Source organism: Bolinopsis microptera, chromosome 11 (genome assembly GCF_026151205.1).
Source record: "Bolinopsis microptera isolate Bmic1 chromosome 11, MBARI_Bmic_1.0, whole genome shotgun sequence".
Lineage (NCBI taxonomy): Eukaryota > Metazoa > Ctenophora > Tentaculata > Lobata > Bolinopsidae > Bolinopsis > Bolinopsis microptera.
In genome coordinates this window covers 7103106-7121883 of record NC_087082.1, presented here as the reverse complement: position 1 = coordinate 7121883, position 18778 = coordinate 7103106, and the positions used below count along the sequence as shown (strand labels likewise).

The following is an 18778-nucleotide window of genomic DNA, read 5'->3' as shown; positions in this document are numbered from 1 at the left end:
TTTGAAGATGTAACTAACAGCATTTGCAGTATTTTCTCTAAAAGGTTAAGCCAGCTCGTCGTTCAATTTTGTTTGCTTTTCAACGAAGAAATAAATTGTATTTCTCAGTCGTTATGCACAAAGTAGTTGAAAGATTTATCTGATGGTGTAAATGCTGTCAATGGCAAAAAAATAGACTCCAAATCTGTGTTAAAAATAACTGTATTCTATATCCACATTCAATTGATAAAAATGATGCTTAGTAATATATCACACATTCACCGACCCTTAACGAAAAATATCACCTTATAGTTCAAGATGAAAAACGTTTAAAAAAATGATAAAACTAAACGACATAATTGAAAAGTTCGACCATACATTTTTGGACAAATATTCTGACTCTGAGGGTTTGAGTTTTTATAATATTTCTCTGGTAGTCTCCTAAAACTGTGAAAATAACACTGAATAATAAACGCTGACAAAACAAACTACAAATTATGAAAATTAGCATAATATTTACAAAAATTAAAAATCCTAATACATAATTATTATCACGAATTAAGCGGAGTATTATCCAGGGATTCAATCATATTTTCACATTCATAATTTTTTAAACATTATGTGCATCAAGCACTCGGTTGATGTTTTTTATCAGCACGGAATGTGTATTGAGATCCGATCACGTGACACAATAGTTCAAAACTTCTTAGGAAATCCCCCAAACGGGCAAACGGGTGTTACGCTTGATCTGTTACACGTGATGCCCATATAAGGTGTTAGAGATCTGCTCTTACTGGGCGGCCCCAACCCAGGTAAGATCTGCTCCCGCACTCAAAACATTTTCAACGGCGCACACAATGACATTTGCCCGCGGAAGTGAACGTAACACTCACATATTGGTTGTTGTTGCAGAAGTAATAGTTACATACTGCTGTTTTCTTACATCCTGACTCCAGCGTTCCGTATCTGTTGAATACTTCGCGTATCCAGCTGATCTATTGTTATCGAATATGCGTCTATCAACAACCTCACGTTTGTAGTTCTGTACAGAACTGATAAGAGGATTGCGATGGCGTACGATGCAAGCAAAACGTAGTTTAATCTGTCCTTTTCCTCGTCAGTAACTGAGAAATGGGCTAGGTGATATATCATGTCATATCGACATGACAAATAGCAGTTACGATTCAATCAAAGATAGTCAGCTCAGTGTGCCTTAGTCCGGACTGCTGGCCCTGCAGGCAGTGGCGTAACGTTACGCCACTAACTGGTTCCTTGCGGGGGGGGGGGGGGTCACGTACTAAGTGTCATAGACTGGTTCCACTAAATTAAGCTTTTTAAACATTTTCAAAATCTTACATCGGAAAATCAGGGCAGAACCAGCTAATATGTATAAAATAACAAGATGTAAAACACTCACTGAGATTAGGTATCTGCAGGATTACAGTGAACACGTTACACATCATCTGGTTACCCAATACCATTATCGTTGAGCTCAGTTCCTCGCTGACAGGGTGACTTGACTCTGTGCTCATGTCGAACAGCAAGGGTACCACTCCTGTGCAGATTAATCGGGTTTTTACAAATTTTAGCTTTTTTTAATTATTTTAGAAAAATTCTTGAAAGAAAATCATGGGGAAATGTCGTTCCCTAACTATTATCGGTTTACAGTCAACAGTTGGCGTTCTTACGAACGAAAATAGTGAATACTGGAGAGTATGATTTTTTAAAAGTATCACCTGTGATGCACATGGTACCGAACACGTACAGTATCCAAACCACCGCCATGTTTCTGGGAATCCAGTTTTCAATCTCCGCAACGAACCCAAAGAACGCAAGCGTACCAGCGGAGAGGATTGTTACGTTCATAAATTTCTGAAACAGAGCGATGAAAATGTGCGGAACGACATTGAAAACGGACATTTTAAAAATGATGAACATTATCAAATGCGATATAGGTATATGTGATATTAAGGTAAATCATCAGATCGATAGAGTTGTAATGCTCTACTACAACTCTACAACATCACAACTAAACATGTGACAATTTTCTCGTCTAGTATTATACATTATATCATATAATTAATAACAGCGCGCTGTACTGTTGCGCGTCGATTATACAAAATTGTCCAACGCTCCTTCCAAAAAGATGATATCAGAAGACGTTTCCCTGAAATGTGTATGCGATTTTGTATGCGATTTGCGCGCCGCACGTACGTTAAAATAATTATATTTGTAGAATTTATGACGGTAACCCTTCAAAAGTCAAAATAAACTGCTCGTATATTTATAGACACTATGATATGAATAACTAAATAACACCTTGAACCCAACTTGGAACCACATCCAAGGGCCGCACCGACCCCAGAAAAGCTATAATTCAAGTCAAAAATCTTTACTCGGCCCTGTATGTGATTTGTGTTCCGGGGTAGGTGACAGATGTTTTAGTGGTTGAATAGCTAGTACCTATCCCAAACCATCATAAAAACCAAGTTTTGTTCTCTCAACCCACTCAGGCCACTCCCAGGAGCCACGCCCATCCCAAAATAGCTGAAATCCAGCTAAAATCCAGACTTTAAAATCTTTACCCCCGTATGCGATTTATGTTCCGGGGTAGGTGGCCCATGTTTTAGTATAAAAATGGGTACTACCTATCCCAAACCATCATAAAAACCAAGTTTCGACCTCTCAACCCACTCAGGCCACTCCCAGGGGCCACGCCCATCCCAAAATTACTGAAATCCAGCTAAAATCCAGACTTTAAAATCTTTACCCCCGTATGCGATTTATGTTCCGGGGTAGGTGGCCCATGTTTTAGTATAAAAATGGGTACTACCTATCCCAAACCATAAAAAAAAACCAAGTTTCGACCTCTCAAACCACTCAGGCCACTCCCAGGAGCCACGCCCATCCCAAAATAGATGAAATCCAGCTGAAATCCCATACAAATTCAGACTGAGAATCTTTACCCCCGTATGCGATTTATGTTCCGGGGTAGGTGGCCCATGTTCTAGTATAAAAATGGGTACTGCCTATCCCAAACCATCATAAAAACCAAGTTTCGACCTCTCAACCCACTCAGGCCACTCCCAGGGGCCACGCCCATCCCAAAATTACTGAAATCCAGCTAAAATCCAGACTTTAAAATCTTTACCCCCGTATGCGATTTATGTTCCGGGGTAGGTGGCCCATATTTTAGTATAAAAATGGGTACTGCCTATCCCAAACCATCATAAAAACCAAGTTTCGACCTCTCAACCCACTCAGGCCACTCCCAGGGGCCACGCCCATCCATAAATAGCTGAAATCCAGGTCAAATCCCATACAATTCAGACTGAGAATCTTTACCCCCGTATGCGATTTATGTTCCGGGGTAGGTGGCCCATGTTCTAGTATAAAAATGGGTACTGCCTATCCCAAACCATCATAAAAACCAAGTTTCGACCTCTCAACCCACTCAGGCCACTCCCAGGGGCCACGCCCATCCCAAAATTACTGAAATCCAGCTAAAATCCAGACTTTAAAATCTTTACCCCCGTATGCGATTTATGTTCCGGGGTAGGTGGCCCATATTTTGGTATAAAAATGGGTACTGCCTATCCCAAACCATCATAAAAACCAAGTTTCGACCTCTCAACCCACTCAGGCCACTCCCAGGGGCCACGCCCATCCCAAAAAAATCCAGCTGAAATCCCATAAAATTCAGACTGAGAATCTTTACCCCCGTATGCGATTTATGTTCTGGGGTAGGTGGCCCATGTTCTAGAATAAAAATGGGTACTGCCTATCCCAAACCATCATAAAAACCAAGTTTCGACCTCTCAACCCACTCAGGCCACTCCCAGGGGCCACGCCCATCCCAAAATTACTGAAATCCAGCTAAAATCCAGACTTTAAAATCTTTACCCCCGTATGCGATTTATGTTCCGGGGTAGGTGGCCCATGTTTTAGTATAAAAATGGGTACTACCTATCCCAAACCATCATAAAAACCAAGTTTCGACCTCTCAAACCACTCAGGCCACTCCCAGGAGCCACGCCCATCCCAAAATAGATGAAATCCAGCTGAAATCCCATACAAATTCAGACTGAGAATCTTTACCCCCGTATGCGATTTATGTTCCGGGGTAGGTGGCCCATGTTCTAGTATAAAAATGGGTACTGCCTATCCCAAACCATCATAAAAACCAAGTTTCGACCTCTCAACCCACTCAGGCCACTCCCAGGGGCCACGCCCATCCCAAAATTACTGAAATCCAGCTAAAATCCAGACTTTAAAATCTTTACCCCCGTATGCGATTTATGTTCCAGGGTAGGTGGCCCATGTTTTAGTATAAAAATGGGTACTGCCTATCCCAAACCATCATAAAAACCAAGTTTCGACCTCTCAACCCACTCAGGCCACTCCCAGGGGCCACGCCCATCCCAAAATTACTGAAATCCAGCTAAAATCCAGACTTTAAAATCTTTACCCCCGTATGCGATTTATGTTCCGGGGTAGGTGGCCCATGTTTTAGTATAAAAATGGGTACTACCTATCCCAAACCATCATAAAAACCAAGTTTCGACCTCTCAAACCACTCAGGCCACTCCCAGGAGCCACGCCCATCCCAAAATAGATGAAATCCAGCTGAAATCCCATACAAATTCAGACTGAGAATCTTTACCCCCGTATGCGATTTATGTTCCGGGGTAGGTGGCCCATGTTCTAGTATAAAAATGGGTACTGCCTATCCCAAACCATCATAAAAACCAAGTTTCGACCTCTCAACCCACTCAGGCCACTCCCAGGGGCCACGCCCATCCCAAAATTACTGAAATCCAGCTAAAATCCAGACTTTAAAATCTTTACCCCCGTATGCGATTTATGTTCCGGGGTAGGTGGCCCATATTTTGGTATAAAAATGGGTACTGCCTATCCCAAACCATCATAAAAACCAAGTTTCGACCTCTCAACCCACTCAGGCCACTCCCAGGGGCCACACCCATCACAAAATAGCTGAAATCCTGGTCAAATCCCATACAAATTCAGACTGAGAATCTTTACCCCCGTATGCAATTTATGTTCCGGGGTAGGTGGCCCATATTTTGGTATAAAAATGGGTACTACCTATCCCAAACCATCATAAAAACCAAGTTTCGACCTCTCAAACCACTCAGGCCACTCCCAGGAGCCACGCCCATCCCAAAATAGATGAAATCCAGCTGAAATCCCATACGAATTCAGACTGAGAATCTTTACCCCCGTATGCGATTTATGTTCCGGGGTAGGTGGCCCATGATCTAGTATAAAAATGGGTACTGCCTATCCCAAACCATCATAAAAACCAAGTTTCGACCTCTCAACCCACTCAGGCCACTCCCAAGGGCCGCACCCATCCCAAAATTACTGAAATCCAGCTAAAATCCAGACTTTAAAATCTTTACCCCCGTATGCGATTTATGTTCCGGGGTAGGTGGCCCATGTTTTGGTATAAAAATGGGTACTACCTATCCCAAACCATCATAAAAACCAAGTTTCGACCTCTCAAACCACTCAGGCCACTCCCAGGAGCCACGCCCATCCCAAAATAGATGAAATCCAGCTGAAATCCCATACAAATTCAGACTGAGAATCTTTACCCCCGTATGCGATTTATGTTCCGGGGTAGGTGGCCCATGATCTAGTATAAAAATGGGTACTACCTATCCCAAACCATCATAAAAACCAAGTTTCGACCTCTCAAACCACTCAGGCCACTCCCAGGAGCCACGCCCATCCCAAAATAGATGAAATCCAGCTGAAATCCCATACAAATTCAGACTGAGAATCTTTACCCCCGTATGCGATTTATGTTCCGGGGTAGGTGGCCCATGATCTAGTATAAAAATGGGTACTGCCTATCCCAAACCATCATAAAAACCAAGTTTCGACCTCTCAAACCACTTAGGCCACTCCCAGGAGCCACGCCCATCCCAAAATAGCTCAAATCCAGCTCAAATCCCATACAAATTCAGACTGAGAATCTTTACCCCCGTATGCGATTTATGTTCCGGGGTAGGTGGCCCATGTTTTAGTATAAAAATGGGTACTACCTATCCCAAACCATCATAAAAACAAAGTTTCGACCTCTCAAGCTCTCAACCCACTCAGGCCACTCCCAGGGGCCACGCCCATCCCAAAATTACTGAAATCCAGCTAAAATCCAGACTTTAAAATCTTTACCCCCGTATGCGATTTATGTTCCAGGGTAGGTGGCCCATGTTTTAGTATAAAAATGGGTACTGCCTATCCCAAACCATCATAAAAATCAAGTTTCGACCTCCCAACCCACTCAGGCCACGCCCATCCCAAAATAGCTGAAATCCAGGTAAAATCAAGATTGAAAATCTTTACCCCCGTATGCGATTTATGTTCCGGGGTAGGTGGCCCATGTTTTAGTATAAAAATGGATACTGACTATCCCAAACCATCATAAAAACCAAGTTTCGACCTCTCAAACCACTCAGGCCACTCCCAGGGGCCACGCCCATCCCAAAATAGCTGAAATCCAGGTCAAATCCCATACAAATCCAGACTGAGAATCTTTACCCCCGTATGCGATTTATGTTCCGGGGTAGGTGGCCCATGTTTTAATGTAAAAATGGGTTCTACCTATCCCAAACCAACATAAAAACCAAGTTTCGTCCTCTCAAACCACTCAGGCCACTCCCAGGGGCCACGCCTAACCCATAAAAGCTACAGGGGGTGGGGCAAAACTAACGTTACATATGTTGGGTCTTACACCACCACCGTGTTTCATATTATGGACCTGTAACTTTGCAGATGGCATGCTGTAACTACTCATTCGAGGATTCCGTCGCCAATGTTTGAAAATTTGAATATTTAGACTACGGCCTACGTCCATATAATATTAAATCACCTATATTGTTCTTTCCAGACATACTAGACGCCCATTTATTTCAGATTACTGTAGATATTTAATTGTTGCATCTGATCTGAAAAATTGAGGTCAATCGGAGTTGAAATGACGCATTGAATGTATCTCGTTAACAAAATTGATTGGGTGATTATGTGATAGGACACCTTGATTGGGTTCCCTTGCAATTTAACGGGGCCATCTAATCACCTGAGCAGGTAATCCAATCACCTGATCACACGTAATGAATAAACTCGTTATGCCTCGTATCTCGGACATCTGAGAAGCTACAACTCTCATTTTTTCAGATCGAACGTAATTTGAATGGCTAAATACAATCCTATAAAATTTGGCTCGATCTGATTATCAAAACTATTTAAAAAATGCGATAATGAACCTTCATTCGAAAAAAATGAACATGAATATTCTTTGATTTAACATATTCCTCGAATGAGTGGTGATAGTAAGTCATACCAAAAAGAATACCCCGGAACTTAAATCCCCTACAGGTGTAAAGATTCTCATTCTTGATTTGACCTGAATTTCAGCTATTTTGGGATAGGCGTGGCCTCTGGGAGTGGCCTGAGTGAGTTGAGAGGTCGAAAATTGGTTTTTATGATGGTTTGGGATAGGCAGTACCCATTTTTATACTAAAACATGGGCCACCTACCCCGGAACATAAATCGCATACGGGGGTAAAGATTCTCAGTCTGGATTTTAGCTGGATTTCAGTAATTTTGGGATGGGCGTGGCCCCTGGGAGTGGCAAGAGTAGTTTGAGAGGTCGAAACTTGGTTTTTATGATGGTTTGGGATAGGTAGTACCCATTTTTATACTAAAACATGGGCCACCTACCCCGAACATAAATCGCATACGGGGGTAAAGATTCTCAGTCTGGATTTGTATGGGATTTGACCTGGATTTGAGCTATTTTGGGATGGGTGTGGCCCCTGGGAGTGGCCCGAGTGGTTTGCGAGGTCGAAACTTGGTTTTTATGATGGTTTGAGATAGTCAATACCCATTTTTATACTAAAACATGGGCCACCTACCCCGGAACATAAATCGCATACGGGGGTAAAGATTTTCAATCTTGATTTTACCTGGATTTCAGCTATTTTGGGATGGGTGTGGCCCCTGGGAGTGGCCTGAGTGGTTTGCGAGGTCGAAACTTGGTTTTTATGATGGTTTGGGATAGGCAGTACCCATTTTTATACTAAAACATGGGCCACCTACCCCGGAACATAAATCGCATACGGGGGTAAAGATTCTCAGTCTGGATTTGACCTGGATTTCAGCTATTTTGGGATGGGCGTGGCCCCTGGGAGTGGCCTGAGTGGTTTGAGAGGTCGAAACTTGGTTTTTATGATGGTTTGGGATAGGCAGTACCCATTTTTATACTAAAACATGGGCCACCTACCCCGGAACATAAATCGCATACGGGGGTAAAGATTCTCAGTCTGGATTTGTATGGGATTTGACCTGGATTTCAGCTATTTTGGGATGGGCGTGGCCCCTGGGAGTGGCCTGAGTGGTTTGAGAGGTCGAAACTTGGTTTTTATGATGGTTTGGGATAGGCAGTACCCATTTTTATACTAAAACATGGGCCACCTACCCCGGAACATAAATCGCATACGGGGGTAAAGATTTCAGTCAATCTTGATTTTACCTGGATTTCAGCTATTTTGGGATGGGCGTGGCCCCTGGGAGTGGCCTGAGTGGGTTGGGAGGTCGAAACTTGGTTTTTATGATGGTTTGGGATAGGCAGTACCCATTTTTATACTAAAACATGGGCCACCTACCCCGGAACATAAATCGCATACGGGGGTAAAGATTCTCAGTCTGGATTTGTATGGGATTTGACCTGGATTTGAGCTATTTTGGGATGGGCGTGGCCCCTGGGAGTGGCAAGAGTAGTTTGAGAGGTCGAAACTTGGTTTTTATGATGGTTTGGGATAGGTAGTACCCATTTTTATACTAAAACATGGGCCACCTACCCCGGAACATAAATCGCATACGGGGGTAAAGATTCTCAGTCTGGATTGTATGGATTTGACCTGGATTTCAGCTATTTTGGGATGGGCGTGGCCCCTGGGAGTGGCCTGAGTGGTTTGCGAGGTCGAAACTTGGTTTTTATGATGGTTTGGGATAGGCAGTACCCATTTTTATACTAAAACATGGGCCACCTACCCCGGAACATAAATCGCATACGGGGGTAAAGATTTTCAATCTTGATTTTACCTGGATTTCAGCTATTTTGGGATGGGCGTGGCCCCTGGGAGTGGCCTGAGTGGGTTGGGAGGTCGAAACTTGGTTTTTTTGATGGTTTGGGATAGGCAGTACCCATTTTTATACTAAAACATGGGCCACCTACCCCGGAACATAAATCGCATACGGGGGTAAAGATTCTCAGTCTGGATTTGTATGGGATTTGACCTGGATTTGAGCTATTTTGGGATGGGTGTGGCCCCTGGGAGTGGCCTGAGTGGTTTGCGAGGTCGAAACTTGGTTTTTATGATGGTTTGGGATAGGCAGTACCCATTTTTATACTAAAACATGGGCCACCTACCCCGGAACATAAATCGCATACGGGGGTAAAGATTTTCAATCTTGATTTTACCTGGATTTCAGCTATTTTGGGATGGGCGTGGCCCCTGGGAGTGGCCTGAGTGGTTTGAGAGGTCGAAACTTGGTTTTTATGATGGTTTGGGATAGGCAGTACCCATTTTTATACTAAAACATGGGCCACCTACCCCGGAACATAAATCGCATACGGGGGTAAAGATTTTCAATCTTGATTTTACCTGGATTTCAGCTATTTTGGGATGGGCGTGGCCCCTGGGAGTGGCCTGAGTGGGTTGGGAGGTCGAAACTTGGTTTTTATGATGGTTTGGGATAGGCAGTACCCATTTTTATACTAAAACATGGGCCACCTACCCCGGAACATAAATCGCATACGGGGGTAAAGATTCTCAGTCTGGATTTGTATGGGATTTGACCTGGATTTGAGCTATTTTGGGATGGGCGTGGCCCCTGGGAGTGGCCTGAGTGGTTTGCGAGGTCGAAACTTGGTTTTTATGATGGTTTGGGATAGGCAGTACCCATTTTTATACTAAAACATGGGCCACCTACCCCGGAACATAAATCGCATACGGGGGTAAAGATTTTTAATCTTGATTTGACCTGGATTTCAGCTATTTTGGGATGGGCGTGGCCCCTGGGAGTGGCCTGAGTGGTTTGAGAGGTGGAAACTTGGTTTTTATGATGGTTTGGGATAGGCAGTACCCATTTTTATACTAAAACATGGGCCACCTACCCCGGAACATAAATCGCATACGGGGGTAAAGATTTTCAATCTTGATTTTACCTGGATTTCAGCTATTTTGGGATGGGCGTGGCCCCTGGGAGTGGCCTGAGTGGGTTGAGAGGTCGAAACTTGGTTTTTATGATGGTTTGGGATAGGCAGTACCCATTTTTATACTAAAACATGGGCCACCTACCCCGGAACATAAATCGCATACGGGGGTAAAGATTTTCAATCTTGATTTTACCTGGATTTCAGCTATTTTGGGATGGGCGTGGCCCCTGGGAGTGGCCTGAGTGGGTTGGGAGGTCGAAACTTGGTTTTTATGATGGTTTGGGATAGGCAGTACCCATTTTTATACTAAAACATGGGCCACCTACCCCGGAACATAAATCGCATACGGGGGTAAAGATTCTCAGTCTGGATTTGTATGGGATTTGACCTGGATTTGAGCTATTTTGGGATGGGCGTGGCCCCTGGGAGTGGCCTGAGTGGTTTGCGAGGTCGAAACTTGGTTTTTATGATGGTTTGGGATAGGCAGTACCCATTTTTATACTAAAACATGGGCCACCTACCCCGGAACATAAATCGCATACGGGGGTAAAGATTTTAATCTTGATTTGACCTGGATTTCAGCTATTTTGGGATGGGCGTGGCCCCTGGGAGTGGCCTGAGTGGTTTGAGAGGTCGAAACTTGGTTTTTATGATGGTTTGGGATAGGCAGTACCCATTTTTATACTAAAACATGGGCCACCTACCCCGGAACATAAATCGCATACGGGGGTAAAGATTTTCAATCTTGATTTTACCAGGATTTCAGCTATTTTGGGATGGGCGTGGCCCCTGGGAGTGGCCTGAGTGGGTTGGGAGGTCGAAACTTGATTTTTATGATGGTTTGGGACAGGTACTAACTATTTAAAACCCTAAACCTGTTCCAAATACCCCGGAACACAAATCGCATACAGGGGTGAAATCGCATACAAATCGCATACACAAATCAAGGAAACGTGCTCTCGATGATATTTTTACCACAACACGGAAGACAAGAGGGTGTATTCTCCGTTTTTGTGTCGAATTTGAATCTTTACTTGCCCCCATACTTGCACCATTTGTAGCCCGCTTGCCCCATTTGTAGCAATTCTAAATATTCTTCGGCGTTTGCCACAGCCTGAATTTCAAAAATGTTCAGGGCAAGGCAAAAGGAAATTGCGACATGTACGAATCTCGATTTTCCCATTCTCCGCAACAAATCGCGATTTTTCACGTTTCAGATCCTGGCCTCGGTTTCAGTTCTCCGCGACAAATTCCGCATTTTCCTTTGAATCTGAGGACCAAATTCGCGTATTTTCCTTCAAATCTGCGGGCCAAATATCACATGTTCTATAAGTATATGAAACCAATCACATCCACAGCCTTCCGAATGTAGGTACGGACTTCAGAAAACCGAAAAATATTTTCGGCTCATAATGATCAGGGTAGCACGAAACATGAACAAAAGTAGTTTCCAAGAAAACTTTGAAAAATTTCCGGTAAAAAACCGAAAAAATATTAGAAACCTAAATTATTTTCCCAAAAAATTTTAGAAACCTAAATTAAAAAGTTGGCAATTTTTGGCCCCTTGCCAAGATTTTATGGGGGCAATGCCCCCCTCCCCCGCTTCCTACACCCATACTTCCTACACCCCCTTGCCCTCCCGCTTCCTACACCCCTACTTCCTACAACCCCTCCCCCCCCCGCTTCCTACACCCCTGCCCCCCGCTTCTTACGAAGTTTTTGTTGACTCAATATGTCACATAGTATTGCATTAACATAATGTCACATAGTATTCGAAGAGATCGAAAAATAAGTTGTATCATTGTAATAAATGGTTCCTGCATACCAGATAACAGCTTAAATTCTTACAATCCTGATAATAAAGTATGGGCGAAGTTTGGGCGACAATTTTCCTACAATTTTGCTAGAACACCTCCAATAACATGCAACTCAATTACACTTATTGAGATTAACTTCGTGATCAATCGACAATGCTGATGATAAGATGTGTTTAAAATTCAAAAGAATATTCTTCCTATGATACTGAAATTAGCAATCAGCTACAATGAGCTACGAGAAGGAACGTTTACCTGCCAACGACTGAAGAAGGCCGCCATGGATCCTATCAATATGTTAGTAGGAACTGAAGCTAACAATCCTACAAAACCCAACAAACCAGCTGTTTTCTGATCTATTTTACATTTCTCCATGATCACGTCAAATGTTAAACCATAGCCGTTGAATGTGCCGCTGAAAATACACAATATTGTATACAATATAAATTATACAAATATACAATATTTACCAAGATTTTACACTATCTACACCAAATAGGGCATAAACAATTAGTAGTTCAAAACATAACCATCCAATTAAAGTTAATTGCATTATAGGAGCTGAATGTTACCTTGTCAAAGCGTAAGCAAATGCGACCAACCAGAAATTACCACGTCTTAATAACACACTGAGTCCCTGAAATATAATAGTTTTACAGTCAACTATCATAAAGGAGGAACTGTGACGATTAGTTGAAATTTTCATTTTGCAGTACCATTTACTGTCCTTATCTGTGATCTGTTATCTAGTCACCTCAGCAAATCAGATGATGTGCAGTGTTTTACTAGTAACTCTACTGGTGATACACATAACACACTGGCACTGTACGGGACTGTACGTCAATGCTCTCAAATTACAGTCCTTCTTGCGTAACATCTGATAAACACATTCTCTAGTAGTACCTACATTCTTATCTTATCTTCACCGTCACACGATGCACATTTAATTATTATTTCTAACATAGATGTTGATTTATTGATATTACTAAATAAAGTAGTGCCACAATCCCGTTATATAGTATATGTGTATAGTACATATAGCAACTCTAAATATACACGGAACATATATAATGTGTAGTACACATTACACACGGAACTCAGTTCATTTAATGCAGCCTCAGTTCATGTCACAATATTTTGTGGGAGTGTGATAACAAATTCGGATATTTGCAGTACAGGTTTATTAAATCAATTTATTTGTCATACCATGCTATAATATTTCACGTACCATCACATGACTTTCCAATATTATATCTAGGGCGTAAAACAGACAAACCAAATATACAATTTCCTTTACTTGATAAGAGCATTTCCCCTTCTTCCAATAAGACAACGAATGGAGTATATATTACTCTAACCGTGTTCAAATGTGTCAACAACATAGCTCCAGACTATATCACCCAAATGCATTAACATCAAGAGTCAACCTGTACGTGTACTACGAATAAAACTATTTCCTCCTAAATGTTCCTCCTGTTCCAAATCATAGTAAAACGGAGAGAAGTTTTCGTTACTGATTTGTGATCTTATCTGATCTTTTTGATGATCTGATCATAAAGTGAGCTCATGAGTATTTAAGTTAATAAGTGAGTTAATAAGTGACCTGAGTAAACACTAAACAGGTGAGTACACAAGTGAATCAGCGAGTGATGATGGTAAATACCTCAGTAATAGAAAGTCGGGCTGCAACAGCTGAAGCAGTAGGAGCGAACTGGGGTCGAGAAGGGAAGTAGATAGCTACAAAAACTAGTGAAAATATCATAGATATTCCTTGTATTACAAGATACCACCTGGGGAGGGAAAAAGAGAATAAAATACTGCATATTATATGTACTAGCAGGAACCCGTATAACCCTAAAATGGTGTCAAGACTCAAGAGACTAAAATAATTATTACCTATTTAATTCGCGTTTTTGACACCACTTGGGGGTCCAAATTTTGGGCTCTAAAACTCCTATTCCTTGGCCAATTTTTTATTTTTTCATGCTGATTTGAAAAACATAAAGGCATTCGACCCAGTCAAAAAAGTTTCAGTTGTATATCTTTTACGGTTTTTGCGGAAAGTCGCGTTAAAGTTGATGCTGTGGTGTCAGTAAAATGGCACAGATATATATATATATATATATATCGTCTCGCTTTATATATAGTAAGATACAATATGTATACAATATGTATACAATATGTATATATGTATACAGTATGTATATATGTATACAATATGTATATAATTTGTTAGAGCTTTCGCTGACGTTGAGGTGGAAAAACAAGCCAATATCGAGTTTTGTAGCCACAATCGCCCCGGAATAAAGCAGTAAAGGATCACAAGATAGTTAAGTGTCATCAAACAAATGATACGACGTATTCCAGGGTGATCTGCTGAAGACTCAACTAGTTTCGGCCTTTGAGGGCCATCCACAGGAGTGTCACCTAGCAGAAGTCAAAAATTTAATAAACTGATATCAGAAGAATATGTCATATTAGTAAACATACGGTTAACCGTATGTTTACTAATAATATTTATTAAATTTTTGACTTCTGCTAGGTGACACTCCTGTGGATGGCCCTCAAAGGCCGAAACTAGTTGAGTCTTCAGCAGATCACCCTGGAATACGTCGTATCATTAATTGTTTGATGACACTTAACAACCAATATGTATATATGTATACAATATGTATACAATGTGTAAAATTCGGATTGGAGTATTGCTTATGAGTCGCATGGTTGCAATGTATTCTGTGTAAAATTATATTTATCCCGTTTGATGCGACAAGGAAAAATGCTCTTATTAGGGAAAAAGGAGTTTACTCGACGTTTCAATGTAACAACATCGTATTCATGATCTCAAATTATTTGTTATATAGTAGTGTTGAAAGTATTAAAAGTATGTATACATAACATATTATCAACTTTTAGATGTTAACAAACTTGCAGATGAAAATTGAAAATATTGGTGAGTTCAGCGTACAATAAGCTATTGAGTTATTTAATCTCATTTCTTACTTATTATACTTCACAATCTTACTGATCATGATACATAGTACATACTGTATAGTACTGTATAGTACTGTATAGTATAATCTACTGTATACTTTATAGTATACTCACCTAAGCTGTTGGTCATAAAAATGTCTGTCGTGATCGGAATCATCAGTTATAAAACCATGGATATGTGAGGAAGTGTGTACGGAGAGTGTAGAGTTTACATCAGGTTCCGGTATCAGTAAAGGTCCCAGCAGAAAGGGAATCGCAATACCTGGGTTGAGAATTTTAGTGGGTGCTATAACTCCCCCCCCCCCCCCCCCCCCCCCATTTACACTTTACAGGCGTACAATAAGTATGCAAGTTTTACTTGTATACCAGGCATACCTATATACATATGTACTGTTTTATATGTACTATTTACAATGTATTATTTGTATAAATCATGTGTATTTTGTTACAAAGTCCAATTTGACTCATGTGACCCACCACATCTACTGTAAATTATTGAACACTATTGTTAAGTTGGTTTACCTGTGTTTAATGTTGCCATGACAACTCCAGTTGCAACGATCCTCTCTTTTGTCGGAAACCAGTTCACTAAAAATTCACATTATAATATGTATAATAAAATTATCAAGTACCATAATGGTTTCCAAGTAACTTGACCTAACCATAAGAAGGAAGATAAAGAGTAGTAGTAGTAGTAGTAGAAGTAGTAGTAGTAGTAGTAGTGGTAGTAGTTATAGTAGTCTCACCTGTAACGTACATGACCCCAGAGAACGGAACAGCACCGCAGAAACCATTTATTATCTGGGTTATATGCGCAGAATACACCAAGTAATCGTAGGGTATCGCCGTGACGGATAAGATCTAATGGTTTGAAATGTTTTTAATAATAAAAAAACATCGCCGGAATGATGAGATAATAAAGATGCCCTTACCTCAATTAAAATTGTAAAGAGAGAGATGAAGTGAGATGTAAAATAACAACGGTAAAACATGTTGATTTAATCAACATGTTGATTTAAATACGGTAAACTGACCTTGATAACTCCAGCTAATGCCATGAGGGTGGTGTTAGCAAGAATAACAAATCTCATGCTAGTTGCGGCCATGATCCAGGGGAAGAGGACAGCTCCGGGGATGAACATAGCGGACATCCACATCGCCAGCAGGCTAGTCCGCTAGTGGTTATTAGTTGCATAATTATTAATTAATTAGATAATTATTATCATCTGATTGAAAATCATTTGTTAATTTTGTCATAGATAATATTCCGTACTTTTTAAATTTTTAATAAAGTTTTCTACAAAATTTCAATAAGTTCATGCAACAGAGATAATATTCGAGATCAAAAGATTATATAATAAAAGTACCTTATCATCCCACTCGTATTGCTGTTTCATTGCAGATGCTATAGGACCCCAAGCATTTCCTGATAATAATTATCAGTCAGTAGGTCAACCTACACATACAACTAATTAGTAAAAGAAATAAGAATTGAATCTCGATATGCACTTGATCAGGGAAAGCACGGTGCTAATCATAATGCAGTTCTAAGCTTATCATTAACCTACTCTAAAGCGGATGTCACGGGTCACGTTTTCATTTCAAAATTCAAATAAATCTTACATCAATGTATTACAGTTACAAACTTTACACAAAACCAAAAATCTACTATGAGGCAAAAAAACATGGAATATGAAAGCTAGAGTTCAAATCAAAATGACAATTAAGAATAATGGAACTTACCTACAAAGCCCTGTACCATGCCCATGTAACAGAAGGCAAAAAGAATGTACCATCTGGCGGGAGTTGCTCTAAACGCTTCTTGTGATATGACCTGCAAGAGATGGTGTGAGTTCCGAGTGTTTAGCTCAAGAGAGGCAGAGATCGAGAGAAGTACATGCAACTCTAATTAAGAGGTCGGAAAAGATATCTGATGCTTCGTTAAGAGGGAAATTACTATATTCAATATCCATGTCACAAGGAACATGCTAAAGCTAAGATGATCTGCTGAGTGGTGATTAGTGCTTTTCATAGTGCGATAAAAACTCATATCAGAATAGAACAATCGTTGCAATAGACACGAGACAAATTCATACATTTCAAAACAGAACTTAACCTAAATATGGTAAAATAAAATCATTTGTGAATTTGCAAATTTTATCACATCTGTCCCGTGGAAGACATTTTGTTTTGTTAACCGTAAAGAGTAAGCTATAAGCATGCTAATATCATAAGCCTGTCCATCTAGAATAAAAAACTGGGCACAGTAAAAGAAAATAGGCTGAAGTTGAAAGACAGCAAGCAAGCACAGTACAGCACATTACAGCAGTGAATCCATGTATTTCAACCTGGGAAGGCCCAGATGCCAAAGACTGAGAATTTTCTGAATCTGTATCGTATGCAGTCGCTATACTGATATCAGCAGCATATTGAAAATCACCATCTAGCAGGACCAATGTCGGTGAGGAATTTATGGACAGCTGCTCATAAACTTGATCAATACTCCCCTGAAGTAGGACAGTACAAATTCTATGTACAGAAACCTTACTTGCAGATTTTAGTTACGACCCTCATTGGGGTAGCTAGCAGCACTGTCTTCTCTTTAGTATAAATCTTCGACATAAATATATAACAACACCGAGTCAACCTGTTTTGAGTCAAGATGGGGTTTAAAACCATCTTGACAATTTCCACTCCACTGAATTTCAACTAAAACGTAAACATGGGAAACAAAGTATACATTATAATTTATATACACAGAAAGGAGAAGTAAGTGACATTGTATGCCAAGAATCAGGCTAGTCTTGGAGCTGCACGTCAAAGTAAAATCTAAATCGAGAATATGATTACTCAAATTATCGTCGATTGTTTTGGAGGAGCATGGGCAGAAAGCCAGGCATAATACTCAGTATCTAATTGATAAAGACATTAGAAATTTACCTGAGAAGTCTGTTGTTGGTCTGCAGCTTTCCGGTTATCATTGATTAGCCTTTGTCTTTCATCATCAGACATCTTTATTTTCACTACTAATGATAGAAAGTTGTGATGATTGAAAGTAATGATTTTAAAGAAGGCCATGACTAGGACTTAAACTGTGGGAGAATACAATTTGGGCTAGATTTACCACTCTTGTTTGAAACATTTCAGAGGTGCTGGACTTATTCAATAGTATTATATTATTTTAAATTGATGGTATAATATACAAAAATACACCAAATCAACCACGGATATTATAAAGAAAAAGTTACATATTCCAGGCTGTTGGCAGGGCATTCAAATCAAATCAAATCAATCATTCGATCAACAGAGCAACGACCTAGCAGACCCAACTGTAGCAGCACCTTAAGGGGGCCGGGGCGGGGGTCTTCATCAAAATTCTCTCGAAATCGACTTCATAGTTGTTTCTGATAGAGGGGAGTGATATTTATCAGCTGCTTTTGGTTCCATGGAAATTATCGCTGGTCAAAGGTCAGCACTTATGTGTAATTGTATTGCGCGAGCAATTTTCAATCACGCATTTGAAAATAAAGTCTAAAAATCTATCTTCTCCTACATTTTTTTAGCAATAACCCTCAAACTTTCAGGAAATGTTCTTAGGATCAGTTAGAGGAGAACTCTAGAACCAGAATTTTGAGATAGGCCTTTAAAGATTTTTAATTCGATTTTGAAACACACTTTTTTGGAGATTTTTTATATATATCCTATTTATATTAAATCACCTAATTTGTCCAATTTTTTTGGGGGG

The 18778-nt window shown here is 40.5% G+C and overlaps 1 protein-coding gene across 2 annotated transcripts; it reads right to left on the bottom strand.

Moving 5' to 3' along the window:
- Positions 1-183: 183 nt before the first annotated feature.
- Positions 184-18055, bottom strand: LOC134823010 (solute carrier family 49 member 4 homolog). Of its 2 annotated transcripts, XM_063834316.1 has the most exons (14): positions 17974-18055; positions 17382-17540; positions 16777-16867; positions 16401-16459; positions 16068-16208; positions 15780-15894; positions 15556-15621; positions 15148-15295; positions 13706-13832; positions 12615-12679; positions 12298-12457; positions 1716-1851; positions 1397-1534; positions 184-1103 (listed from the first exon to the last, which is right to left on the bottom strand). In XM_063834316.1, the coding sequence occupies exons 1-14, from the start codon at positions 18043-18045 to the stop codon at positions 919-921; spliced, it is 1662 nt and encodes a 553-aa protein (XP_063690386.1). In that variant the 5' UTR covers positions 18046-18055; the 3' UTR covers positions 184-918. The 2 variants fall into 2 exon arrangements, with proteins under 2 accessions (XP_063690386.1, XP_063690387.1); XM_063834317.1 differs by lacking the exon at positions 17382-17540.
- Between the last annotated feature and the right edge of the window lie 723 nt (positions 18056-18778).

Coding starts and splice junctions, on each gene's coding strand:
- LOC134823010 (XM_063834316.1), bottom strand. CDS start 18,045: ATGTCTGATGATGAAAGACAAAGGCTAATCAATGATAACCGGAAAGCT. Junction 16,868..17,381: donor TGGCATCTGGGCCTTCCCAG/GTTGAAATACAT, acceptor CATCTCTTGCAG/GTCATATCACAAGAAGCGTT. Junction 15,622..15,779: donor TGGGGTCATGTACGTTACAG/GTGAGACTACTA, acceptor GTGAATTTTTAG/TGAACTGGTTTCCGACAAAA.